The following is a 13987-nucleotide window of genomic DNA, read 5'->3' as shown; positions in this document are numbered from 1 at the left end:
TTTCTGGACATACCGCCACCTCCTGCTGTTATTAACACGTTGTTAATAGCGGTTTATTCGAATTGACGTCATTGGCTGAGTCATGCCCTGAATGGCCGCTGAAGACTGTACTTGAGTCCTCACCTGAAGTGTTTTACTGCGGGCTGACAGTAGAGTGAACCCGCTGGCTATTGAGCTAATTTAGCCAGGGTTATTTGTTGTGTTTTGTTTCGTGTCAAACAGCATTATATCAGCGCAGTATTACTTTGACAGACTATCGTTCATTGTTTTCGCTGCGTGTTGTTGTCCTGTGTGGTGACGCTAATGGAGGACGTTTAAACCGCGGGAAGCTGCCTTTGTTCAGAGAGCCCTTCGGTTGAAAGCCCCTCCGCAGCCTTCTGACAGAACTCCTCTCTAATGAGGTCCTCCCTCTCGGCCGGGGAAGCGCCCGCATCATATTTGCGCGCCCGCATGAGCGCTACCTGCCTCATTAGCCGGGCTTAACAAGCGCTCCTCGTCCTCCGCCAGCCGCCGCGGCGTCACGGCGAGCCGTCGGAGAGGTTAACCTTCGGGAAAAGCGCCCTATCACCACCATCGTGTTTCGCGTTTCCTTTCAGCGGGGCTAACGGCAGTCTGCCCTCCATAACCCCGCCACTGCGTCTCCAGGCAACCCCCCCAGCCCCTTCCCCCGTTTTCTTTTTTTTTTTGTGTGAATGGTGTACTCTGCTACATGCTGAAGGCTACAGGTCTTCACAGGGTAACATGCTGGAGCAGAGCTGGAACAGCGAATCGAATGTGACGTTCTGTCCTGGCATTCCCAGTGGAGCGGGAAACAGGAAATATGGCAGTTGACAGATGAGGCTCTGGTGCTGTAGGTTCAAGGTGTTGCCGCGGCTCGTGTAGTGCAGGTCCAGCCCCGCGCACCACGTGATTCATCTTCCCTTCACCTGACAAACTCGAGTGAACAGAGATGACGCGCAGTCTTAATTGGACGCGGCAAGTACTGATGGAGCAGGGTTTTCTAACCGTGTTTGTGTAGATGGAAGAAACTTGAATCACAAAAAAGAATCAATGTGCATTGTCTAGGAATGTTGTCTGAACTGTCTTCAGTTGTTTATTTTCTAACAGAAGGGAGTCTGGCTTTCCTTTTCTTCGTGGGGGTTTTTGCTATTTCTTCTTGCGGTTGTCTGTCTTTAAATGAATGTGCTTCAAATGATTTCTCACCATCAGTTTGGACCCAGGGACAAACGCTGAGTAGTGAAAGTTGCAGAGCTGTTTTTGTGTTTGTTTTTAAAAAAGCAATGAAAAGCAGACTACCACAGCGTCATGGGTTCTTTTAAACCTTCAAAGTGATTTTGAAGTAGGAAAATTCAAGCTAGTGAAAGCATTTGGATTTTGCATACAATTGTTAAGGGTGCTCCAAGATCATTTTCTGACTGTTTACTTGGTCACAAAATTTTGCACCGTGTGCATGTTTAATCTCAAACTGTTAAAGAGCGTGAGGCTGCGATTTGAAATTTAAAAAGTGTCTGCTTGACATTTTACAAAATGTCTGTTCTCATAAAGGTCATTCATTTATAGTGAAACTCATTACAAACATTGAGCATTTTAAAATCCTTGTCATTGATTTTTTTTTTTTTTTGCTGATTATAAAATGGGAACGTTGATGCAGGGGGTGTGGATGGAGAGATACTGATCTGATGTGAAAAGACTTATGCTATTTACTCCAATGTTAGCAAGTCTGTATTATTAGACCATAGGAACACTTAAGGTGTTGATAGTCCCTGGGTCTTCATCTGAACTCAGAACACCCATGTAGGATGGAAATTATAACCTGGACTTGTATTAGACCCTGAGCTCTGCAGGGCCAGGAATGAAGACCACTGTGTTACAGCGATTCTCGAGCATTCGGGTTTCAACACTGTACGCTTAAGACAAGGCCAGGTTCATTGTAATGATGAATTATGCTGATCTAAGCAAGTGTATGTCTTGTTTTAATAGTTTTTTGGAAAATAATGGAGTTCCGTGACTTCCTTGATATTGGCTGGAGCATTGGCTAGGTGGAATACTTGTTGGTAGGATTAATTCATTTGTAGATTTCGTTCATTTCATAGGATATGTTGATCATTAGAAAAATATAGACCTACGCCAGCCTTATCCTTTAACAACATGGATCATGGAAAGAAACTTGCTGCTGTGCTGAAATGGATTTCGGACGTGAATCTCTGCAACACAGCTGATAGAACGCAGTGGGAAGAAGTGATAGAGAATTAACTTTCCTGTGACTGACAAATGAGAAATCCGCCATAAGGTCAGACAGTGTCAGACAGTGTCAGACAGTGTCAGACAGTGAAGAAGACGAGGACTAGCCTTCATTATTAATCTGTTGGGACTCCTGCATCGTGCACTCTCATGTTTATGTCCACATTCATCTTCCACTTAATAGTTTACATCTCTCTTGGGTGCAATACTGTACGTAATGTTTTTACTCGTATACAGTTTTACAGCTGTATTTATACCACAACCTGCTATATTTGTATTGTATTTATAGTGTATTTAATGTGGAAAGTGATTAGGGTATTCACTGTTTCATTGTTTACGCAGCTTTTTACGGTTTTATGAATAAAAGCTTTATTTTACTTGGTGTCCCTATTGTCACAGCATTTACTGCATTAAGCCTCCCATTTTAAGCTGTCATCTGCATTTTGCACCTAGTTGACGGCCTCAATCACTCAGACCCCTCCCCATCAGTGGCTGAGGGGCCTGTTTTCACACCTAGCTGTCCTTCAGGGGAGAAACTGTCACAATCTCTCACCGAACTTAGAGGGTTGATTTCTCAAAACCACTTCTGTCAGACTTTAACAAGCTATTTCCAAAATGGATTGGTCAGTCAAATGGTAAATGGACTGCATTAATATAGCGCTTTTATCCAAAGCGCTTCACAACCGCTGGCACCTCCTGAGCTGTGTCGCCCCAGAAAGTCAAAACAAGTGATACCTCACTTTGTAGCTCTGATCTTATAGTTTCACAACAAATGAAAAACTAAAAAAAGTCAAGAATTTAAATGTTCCCCTTTACCATGTTCCATCACAAATCATATGAAATGTACAGACGGGTGACGGGGAAAACCTGAATAAATGAGAAACTTAACAAATGCAGATTCTTCCATACAAGTGTACTGAGTGATAAAATTGAGCAAATAACATCCAATCATGCTCTGTGGCATGTATAAAATGCTGAACAGGCCCAGTTAACCACAATTTTAGATCAAGATGGCAAGGGGAAAAGTAGTGATTTTGAAAGAGGGTTCATCATTGGGGCACAGATGGCAGGAGATTCAGTCACAAAGACTGCTCAACTGGCTAGTGTTTCAATAGGAACAGCGACTAAAGTGACTTCTTCATTTAGCTCTATGGGAAAGACATCAATAAATCGGGTCAGATGTGGTTGAAAGCGTACATTCGATGACTGTGATGCTTGTGCATTAGTGCAGTGTGTAAGGAAAAACAGAATGGCAACTCTTCCTCAATTGACTGAGTGTGTCAATGTAGGACATGATCGGACTGTCAGCAAGAATAGTCTATTGACAACCACATAGAGAGGGATATTATAGTTGGGTTGTAGTGCGTAAACCCCTCATTACAAAGAACAATGCACATTTGAGAGTTCAGTGGTGCAAAAACCATAGGCACTGGTCAACAGAGATGAGGGAAAAAGTGATATGGTCAGATGAGTCATCTTTCATCATATTCTCGAAATTGGATGAGTGCATGTGTGGCGAATACTTGACACTACAGTGAGGGGGTCCTTTGTTATGCTGTGGGGGCATTTTCCTGGTATGGTTTGGGTCCACATGCCCCTTAAAGGGAAGGGTCACTGCAAATAAGTACAAAGTTATTCTGAGTGATCACCTTCATTCTGTGATGGAACATTTATTTCCTGAGGCGAGTGGTCTCTCCTAGTATGACAGTGCCCCCATCCAGAGAGCATGAGGGCCCACGGAATGGTTTGATGAGCATGAGAACGATGTGCATCATATGCTATGGCCTTTGCAGTCACCAGATCTCAACCCAGTTGAAAACCTATGGGAGATTTCAGGCCGACGTGTTAGACAGCGCTCTCCACCACCATCATCAATACACCAAATGATGGAGTATCTTTTGGAAGAATGGTGTTCCATCCCTGCACTAGAGTTCCAGAGACTTCTATGCCAAAGTGCATTGAAGCTGTTCTGGTGGCTCGTGGTGACCCAACACCTTACTAAGACATTTTATGTTGGTTTTTCCTTTAAACTGTCATCTGTATTTTACATATTAAATGCAATGCGCATATTCCTACTGACTGTCTGCTCCTTGTCCACTTTTAAAGGGGCCACAAGCGCAAGCTGGAGGAGACCCGGGAGGAGGAGGGCAGCGACTCCAGCAAGGAGTCCAACGAGGACGAGGAGGGCAGCAGCTCGGAGGCGGACGAAATGGCCGCCGCCCTGGAAGCAGAGCTCAACGACTTCATGTGACTCTTCGCAGAGACGAACATTAAGACGAACATATTTTGTTCAGTCACAAAACACTTGTTTCACCCACACAGTGGTACCCGAGCAAATGGAAAAAATTTTGTGTGTGCGTGTGTGTGTGTGTGTGTGTGTGTGTGTGTGCGCGAGTGTGAGAATGGGAGGTATGAGAAATATTATGTTTCGGGGTGGGTGACAGTGAGACTGGTCAGAGGGGTTCTTTGTGTATAAACATTTATGAAGTTGTAGAATAGAGATTTTTAGAGGTATGGACAAGAGACACAGAGCTAATGTTTTATTGTGAATTAAAATAGTGCGGGACTTTCCAGGTTTCTTTCATTTTGAGTTATTGTGTTTTGTTACGATTTTTATATGTAAATGAAAAGAAAATTGAAAAAATTATGAGAACAATTGGTCGTATATGCCAAAGAGTTTAAAAGGCATCTGAGCCTGCAGCTAAAACACATTTTACCCAGCTATTTTTTCTTTTTTTTTTTTTCTTTTATGGTTTTCTTTTGAACAATGGGGGGGGGTTAATATTGTTACCAGCAGTATGGCCAAATGGCCTGAATGTGTGGATTAAGACCTTTTCTTCTCTGTCCCCTCTCCATTGTTTTAAAGACATGTGCACTTCGATGTGGCTTGTGCATCAGGAGTAACTATGACATTGATTGATGTCTAATGTTCAAATGTTAGACCAATCAGTTGGATCCACTTGTAAATCTCGATGAAGCAAGCTGACAATAGGGTTAGCTGGCGTGGCTTGATTTTGGTCCCAGCCAATCACGAGCCCCGGTGCCCCGTTGATTTGCGCTCGGTCCAGCCCCAAGTTGGATTTAAACCATCCTGGCCTTGTCCTGCAGAGGAGAAGAGAACGAAGCATTGTGCTACCCTACTGTACAGAACTTGGTGCCCTGTATAGTTGTGAACTGTAAGCTACCGCTTCACAGTGTACCCACAGCCACTTAGTTTAAAAAAAACAAGAAAAGCGTTTTTAAAAAACCATGCGTTGTATTATGTTTGACTTTCTGCTTGTTTCGTTTTTTTTTGTGATATTTTATGTTTAATGAAAAGCCTGATGTAAAGTTTTTGTATATTCTATTTCATACTTGACCAGACGAAAAGATTCTTTGCATCTAATAAAGATTTGTTTTTTTCTTTTTTTTACACCTGCTGTTTTGTATTCCTGCGTATTACGTTGGCAAATGGAACACGGGGGGACGTCGCGCTGGGAAGTGGCTAAGGAGGGACTCGTTTAAGCGTGCACTAAGGACCCAAATGTAGTCAAAGGTCGATGTGCAATGAATGTATCAGTGCTAAATACAACCAGGTCGCGTTTGAATGAACTAGATGTCCCCGAAGCTGGCTCTTCGCTTGCACTAATGGTGCGCTAAATGTTAAAGTGATTTGTCTCGGAGTTGCCCGTCGCAGTAGCCGAGTTGATATGAGAAAGGCCTGCGGTTGGGCGGCGCGTTCGTTCCTCGTTAAAAGCAGATTAGACGCGACGGCCGACGCCGTCCATCACCTGAAGGACTTCCGTAATAGAACGGGGTAAATTATGGGTTCAGCCTTAATGCAGCTGGAATGGCTCACGCTCTGGTGGTTTTTACCTTCATCATCCTTTCGAGGCAGGCACAACCCACGGCAGGGAGAAACAAACGCATCGGGTCATTCCAAAGCGATGTGGCATGCGGTGCTTGTTTCTTTCAGTTTTTCACCGGCGGTTCAAAATATTTTAAGGCTATTGTCGTGTTTGCATGTGTGCGTCCGTGTGTGTGCACGATGGTTGAGTGTGTGTGTGGGTAACCAGTAGATTTTCCCACTGTACCTTGATCCCAGCAGTCAGACCATCAACTCTGAAGAAAAAGTGCGCTGAAGAGAGCTGGTTTCAGGGCTTTTGTAATTCAGTTTTGGTTTGAGGATGAATGTTGCTTGTTGCTATCCCAGCACCCCACGAGCCATTCGGGGTATTGCCTGCTGCACTCCTGCAGAAACCCAGCGCAGACCGGAGAATGTAAAACCGTCAGGGAAAATGAATATCGACTTTCACCGTAAATAATCCCGCGGCGTTCGTATAACATATGGCCCTGTCCAATAATCTAGCAGCCCTGCCGTGAAAGCAGATGAGAGGAATGATGGTCTCGAAGTAGAACGCAGCGTTTGTAAGGCGCGCAATTATGTGTGCTGAAGATGCTAGTAGATTTCATCCCATTTAACATTGTGAGTGAGAATGGGTTTGGTCTGTTTCTCTAAAGTAACTTGAAGAAGGAGTACATTGTTACTTTTGGAATATATTACAAAATCCTTTTCCCTGAGACACACTGCAATTGATTGTTCTGCTTTGTGGTGCTATAGGCCTTACTTAGTCTAGACTTGTAGCCAACAGGTTTTTGTCAATTACAAAGAGTACATATATCATGCCTGCGGCCAGATTGTATCTTCAGTAAATAACAGGCTTTATTGCACATTAAGCTGCACTGAATGGCTGTTACGGTTAGCAACTGTGATTATCATTAGAAACAGGGTCGCACAGGAGAGGATGTGCATCGTCTAGCTGAACGATTTCCTATAAACACAGGTGACGACAGATGTCTCTGCGAAATCCTGTCTTGTTGGTATTGGCTGCGCCGTCTTGCTGTGAGGTATTGCTTAATTATTCGTTTTTGATCAGTGACTTGGTTAATTACTATTATTGAAGGTCCATCAGTTGCAGAGACTTTTAACCACTTGAAATAAAGCTGCTGTTGGCCAAGAATTACACGTGCCACATGCCAATGGTACTTGCTGCACTGCACAAACATCACTTTTTTAATGCCTTTAACTGAGTGCATTTTTGTGCTCCATTTAGATATTAGAGATATGTCTATCATGGGCAGATATACATTTGACATCGTAAGGTTAAGGGCCTGTATTGACAATTGTATTGATGTATTGCAGCCAGTGAAATGTGTTCGAAGGATGAGTTTTAAAAAAACACGAGAGTGGAAGAGTCACCAAAAGGTTAAAGGAAATGTAAAGAAAAGCTTGACGTGTTGCGTAAGTATAAATGGCATTTGGCTGTCCTCCACAGCCATGTGAGACACCCTGAGCTAGGCCAGGCCAGCACCCACCCCCACCCCCCCCACCCTGGCCTACATATATCCCACTCCCCTGTTAAATGGCCACATTCATCTTCTACGTGATTATATTGAGCTAAATGGTCAATTTCCAGAACATTACTTTTCGGAATACATTTTGTAATGTTGGTATTATTGATGTACCAGTCAATTATGTTGGGGGGGGGGGGATGACAGTGAGGACATTCAACATCCCCCAGTGGAAAATGAGTATTTTTTGTCTAATGGGTTTATCTTAAAAACACACGAGTTTAAAGGTACTCTCCCTATCATGCCTCTACTTGTTTAATTGCAAATAATGGGAATACATTTGTAGAATGAACCATTATTTGCACATTTGATTTAAATCTATAATTGAATATGTGTGTGTGCATGTGAGACTGTTTGTGTGCATCTGCAAGTCTGTGTGTGTAAGTGTGAGTGTGTGTGTGTGTGTGCAGTTTTTTCACATGCACAAGATTTTTTTTCCCAAAACCTTGGGAGAAATTAGAAGCTGGTTCCATAAGTAATGGGCTGGTTCCATAAGTACCCAGGCCCCTGTGATAACACTGCCTTTGGCAGGTGCATTGCATCTATTGTTTCGGAAGAAGAATAGGAGGGGCATAGTCCAAGAGGGGGCTCCGTACACACTTTCAAAGGGAAGCGTATTCCATTTGCCTTAATTTATAACCCCCTCGCTTCACATGCGAGTGGCCATTGTTTCAAAGTTTATGAAAAATGTAATTACGAGAGCCACTACCTTTCAGTGGCCTGGTTCTAGAGGGAACTGAATGTAACACTTAAACTCCGTATCTCAGCTCGAAGAGAGGTGCCTGTGTGCTACGGGACACATGCTATAACAGAACAAACTGTTATGATACAGAAAAAAAACAAACGTAAACCTGAATACAAAAGAACATTTTTTCAGGGAACCAAATTTATGCACCATATATATACTGTATAGGCCTATATATACTGTATATTTATCCACCCTGTCCCTTCACGACCTCTACAATCCTCCTAGGGAAGCTGTCACATAGTTCTGTAGTAAGCTCTTTCTGAATCATGCCTCATACTTCCCCCAGGACCTGCAAGTTTTGCTGGTGCTCTTCTTTGTGTCCAAAATGTCCTATAAAATCTTAATGCCGCACAAAACAAAGTTGCCGTGTCCTTATTATCGGAGTTGAAAATTATTTTGTGGATGTTCAAAGGAGTGATACAAGAGGAGATGTACTTGTACAGTACATGGGAGGTAGACACTGGTGTTATTCATTTAATCCATTTGATCTCATTAAAGTTGCTCTGGTCGTCTGGTCATGCGGCACGCCATGTAGTGATTTCCTCCCCTGAAGAGGCTGGAAACGCTCTGAGTCCCGGGTGTTCTCCTGGGGGCAGAGGAGGCTGGTGCATACAGGCGTTTCACCTGGCGGACAGCGCTTCCATGTAGTGATCTTCTCTGTCTCATCTCGTTCCCCTGACTGCCTGCCTGAGTGAATTTTTCTTTTATTTAACCAGTTTTAATCCCCATATTTTTTCTTTATCTTGCCAATTTGGATTCGAAAATGGAAATGTAACATGAACACACATTCTTCTGAATATGTTGAAGCAACTGCCATTCTTTTTCATTCATCCGCGCCCACTGATACATAGCCATTGTACAGGAGGGCTATGCATATTGAGCTATTGGCACCAGCTGAACAATGCATGTTTAGGCTGTGAATGCCCACCTAAAACCTGTCACGCCTGCACTATTTGATGGCAGTTTGTGTGTTGTCCATTCTGTCTCCCAGACACATTTGGAACTTGACCATGTCACTGCACCAAAACATATATTATCAGATATGCCAACCGAGCACATGAATGAGATGCTTTGAAACTCATTGAGGTATGATTAGTCAATGAGGTGGTGAACAGGCCTGTGAGACAATCACAGGAATCTTGAAATGGAGTTGAAATTGTTGCGATATTTCTACAAGATTTATGAAAATTAATGGCAAACTCATGTTAGGGAAAGGGGAATGGGCAAAACTTTTCACTTTTCAAATGCTGTGAAAGTACTTGCCTACCTTTTCTGGAAAGTACATCATTTTAAGTATTTCAGCATACCAAAGGTTTACCTTGGTTACTTTCAGTTAATTAATATCTCTTGGGGAAGCGCAAAGTATAGCACTTAACTATTTTATTGTATGTATTTGGGGGACAGTAAACGTATGTACTTAACACTACATTATATATATATATATATATATATATATGTGTGTAATATATGTATATATACTGTATTATGTACTATTGGTGTTACTATGTTTATGGTAATAGGATGACTCTTATAGTTCCTCCATTTTACTTTAGTTCAGTAGAAGCACTGAATGGTATAAAGCCGCCCCCCCACCCCCATTTTTTATGAGGACATAACCTGTCATATGGTTTGCTTGAGGTGACTATATAAATTGGCTTTTTATGTTTGTTATACTGCCAGGGAATTCCATTTTTCAGACAGACATTTGTAAAAATAATAAAATATATTGAGAGTAAAATAATAGAAGACATTTCAAACAGGACTGCTAGACTATGCTCCCTTATTCAAGAGCAGTCTAACATGAAATCATAGCAAATTGCTTTATTAAAAATGTATCAAAGTTGGCTTTTAACTGCCGCTTTTTTCTTTTTATGAACTGTATATTCTGACAATTACTCCACCTTGACATTTCTGAATTTGGAATGGCAAAACCTCAACAATGAATGGTATTTCAACAAGGAAGGTTTCTCATAAAAGAGATGTATTAAATTGTACTAATTTAATACTTTTTGAGGAAAATATTGGATTCAGAGACAAAAAATGCATTTCATATCTTTGACCGAAGTACTAACGGTATAATGCACTTAAGACTGAAGTGTAAACTTCATGTTCAAACTTCACTTCAAAAATGTTTTGCAAAAGATTGGGGTAAGCACAACTTCCTGGTACATCTGGGTATGGCCTAGCTGGGGGTGACGAACCAGCAGTGGGTCTCCCAGTTAGCCAATCACGACATGAAGGTGAAGTCTTGACCAGGGGCCGGAATGCGAATGGCGATCTTTTATCTTGACTGGCAGAGAGGGAGGTGGTTGGTGGGGGAAGAAGGAGCAGCAGGGGAAAGTATGTGGGACTGTGTGCCTACAAAAGGAGGATGACCACCCACGAGCCCTGGCGAGGCGGCTGTTTACGGGGAGCCCCCTTTCAGAGGAGTGGACTGGAATGTCATCCGAAGAGGGTAGATGGAGGGAGTGGAAGAGGCTTCAGATGGCAGGGCGAGTCCTTTGCTGCCAGCTGGAAAATTCGGCAGAGCCTGATGTGGTGTGGTAGGTGCTGGTACCTTGTGGGGAGGTGTGGGGTGCCTGGTGGTAGTACCTCGAGGAGACGGGACATCTGGGGCAAATAATTTGGAGGTTACCTCAAGATGGCAGTTTTTCTGGCCCGGAATGGGGGCCGATGTACGATGTACCTTGTTCCCCTTTCCACCTGTTACCCCTTGGACGTGGTCGCGATGGGCCATCTTGCTCTGGGGCACCAAGTGATGCCTGCCCCTACTTGTACTGACTGAGAAACCCTGTTCCAAGCATCTGAAAAAGGAAATCAAGTTAGCAATCCAGCCGACTACACCAAATTACTGTGATGGAAATTACCTTCATTTCTCCTGGTCGGTGAGAAGAGTCCAACGGACTTACACACAATATTCAGTTCAGATACCTTTATCCAGCCGAATAGGATACACAGCACCACAATATCCACACAGCACCACAACACGTCTGTATGAAAGCTCTCCAAACAGGTGAAAAATGCTTCATCTTATACAGTTGAAAGTGGGTGAAAGGCGGGTTCTGGAATTTTCCCAAAATCTGTCTGTCTCAAACTGCACGTAGTGCAGTTTTGCAGCTCGTCTCTGATTGGTTAGAAACATTGGATTTCTGAGAAACTGACTTGTTTAGATGTTCTGACTTCTTCAAGGCTATCATGTCAAACAATGGAGAAATACAGAGACAGTTTTCTGGGGAAAATAGGAACATGCGCGGGAGGGGCTATGCACTCCCAATACTTCTCAGTTAGACAGAAAAGCAATTTAAATGATTTCTTAAGGTTATATAACAGCGAGTAAATATATGTAAACAGTAATTTCTCATTTTTCCCTTACAGGAACCATGCCTGATCGCCAGTGGATCTGGTCATGAGGGTGCCCCCCCACCCCCTTACCAGGAGTTGGACGGTGGAGGGTTTGGTGAAGTCACATCATCGGTCTCTGGAACAGGTGTACCAGAAGATGACGGAGTCTGTGTGGCGCCAACAGTCCTGGGATAAGAAGAGGTACGATCAAAAAACACAGAACTTACCTTTGTTACCAGGGGACTGGGTGGTGGTGCGTAATATCAAGTGACAGGAGCATGGTACGCTGGACCCTAGGTGGCATTCCTGGCTGTATGTGGTGGTATGGCAGTCGGAGCCCAAGAAGCCTGTGTGTGTGGTCCGGTCTAAAAAGGGAGAAGAGGAGCCCAGCCCTGGTTCCTGCCGATGAGGGGCCTGCAGATGTTCTAGGACAGCAGCAGGAGGTGGTGGCAGCAACCCCTGAGCAGCCGGACATTGGTTCCCTCCATTGCTCCTTTTGTGAGATGCGAGGGCAGCCCCATACCAGTACAGGGACAATTTGTGGTCGGGATGGCTAACGGTGAAGTCTGGGAGGGGGGATCTTTCAGGAGTGGCGAGCATTACTTTATTTCTATTCGAGTCTGATTGCCAGGGTAACGAGGGAATTGGGAGGCACATGTGGAATGCAGCCATGGAAGTATGCAATTAGCTCCTTGCTGGGTGATTTTGGTCTATTCTGGTGCCAGTTTGTTTGCTTTGGGTTATGTTTTATTATATATTTTTGTTATGGCAAGGTTGTGCAGGGTGTTTGTGAGTGTGTGCATGCGTGTGTGTGTGTGTGTGTACTGAGGCAAAAAAGCGACAGATGGATTGGATCCAGAGGTGGAGATCCACAGCAGTGGAGGCACCTGAAAGAAGCAGACGGGTGTGAGTGATAGAACACGGTTTACTTAGTTTTGGTGTCTTGTCTGCTTTGTGTGCTTGGGAGTGTGAGTGTGTGGAAGCGCCCCTGGAAACTCTTCCAGATTGTGGGCAGGGGTTAGCCCCATCCATGGCATGCAGCAAGGGGCAGCTGGCTTGTGAGCACTGTGGGAAGTGGGGTGTGTTGTGCTTCTGTGGGAAGGGCCATCACTGAGTGTAGCTGAGTGTTTCTGTGGGGTCTCCAGCTTTCCTGTGGGCATCCTCTTTGAGGCAGGGGGGCCATGGGGTTTCCAGGAAGGAAAAGGAGAAGGAGGAGTAGACGAAACTGTGCTGTTCACCTGTCATAATTTCATGAATTGTTAATCAAGCTTGTAAGAACCTTGTACCTACCTGTCCATTGTGGCAGGTGGATTTCTGTAAAGGCAAAAATGAACTGGTTGAGTATTCTGGTGGACAGTCTTTGCTGCCCCCTGACACATGTATAGGTCTTCTTAAATATAGGAGATGTCAGTGACCATATTTAATACTTTCAAAAATGAACTTGGTTGCACATACTTACAGGTCTTTGATTATATGTAATTCAGACTTCACTATTATCTGGGCTCTAAAAATATATAGATTTAAGTATGTGTTTAAACCTTAATCTAAGTTTACTTCTGGAAAGTACAATGAATGTTCAGAAATAGTGTACTTAAGGTGTACTTTTATACATTTCTTTAATAAATTTTTTTTTAATAAAGTTATTTTTGTAAATTCTATTTCACAGTTCAATATTAGCTTCTTGAAACTTTGAAATTCCCATGCAAGCAAGTCAAAGAACCCAACGGTAAAAGACGAATAAATGATAGAACAAGAAGGCTGGTGTCTGACAGCTGAAGCCCGTTCCTTAAGCTGGCAGGCGGAGTCCCTGACGAGAGCGTCGCTGGACGCTGTGCTAGCATGGTGTTTTGTGGAAAAAGCCCCGTCTGATTGGAAGTGCTGACGCTCGCGACTGATTAAGATCCTGTCTCCGCGCTGGGCGGAGACCCCCGCGGGAGGCATCCGTCTCTACGAGGCGTAAAACTGTACGCTGTTGCCGGCGCTCTGACGCAATTTATTTGCCGGGCCTTTTGGCTGTTGTTTACAACATCCAGCTGGGGAAGGGAGAAAATCATCTTCAAATGTGAGCTGTAACAGAGGCGTTTTTTTCTGTAAAGATCAACATGATCCCTTGATTTTCTATATCCCGCTGGTAGCTTGAAGGGCGCTGAAAGAGGTTTGCAGAAGCTGAAATGTGCTGGGTGTGTATAATATCTTTATCACATAACCCTAATGGGCCCCAGGCTACGGTGTTTGTGTGCTTAAGAACCAGGTAGAATTCTACAC

The 13987-nt window shown here is 43.7% G+C and overlaps 1 protein-coding gene across 3 annotated transcripts in view; it reads left to right on the top strand.

The window, feature by feature from the left end:
• ctdp1 (CTD (carboxy-terminal domain, RNA polymerase II, polypeptide A) phosphatase, subunit 1) overlaps window positions 1–5653 on the top strand; it is a 102373-nt gene extending 96720 nt beyond the window's left edge. For all 3 annotated transcript variants that reach the window (XM_064348214.1, XM_064348213.1, XM_064348212.1), the window contains one exon: window positions 4348–5653. In XM_064348214.1, the coding sequence (XP_064204284.1) occupies window positions 4348–4515 (168 nt within the window). In that variant the 3' untranslated portion in view covers window positions 4516–5653. The remainder of the gene's footprint in view (window positions 1–4347) is intronic.
• Window positions 5654–13987: the final 8334 nt, after the last annotated feature.

This window comes from Anguilla rostrata, chromosome 8, assembly GCF_018555375.3.
Source record: "Anguilla rostrata isolate EN2019 chromosome 8, ASM1855537v3, whole genome shotgun sequence".
Lineage (NCBI taxonomy): Eukaryota > Metazoa > Chordata > Actinopteri > Anguilliformes > Anguillidae > Anguilla > Anguilla rostrata.
This window is presented reverse-complemented; position numbering and strand designations above follow the sequence as displayed.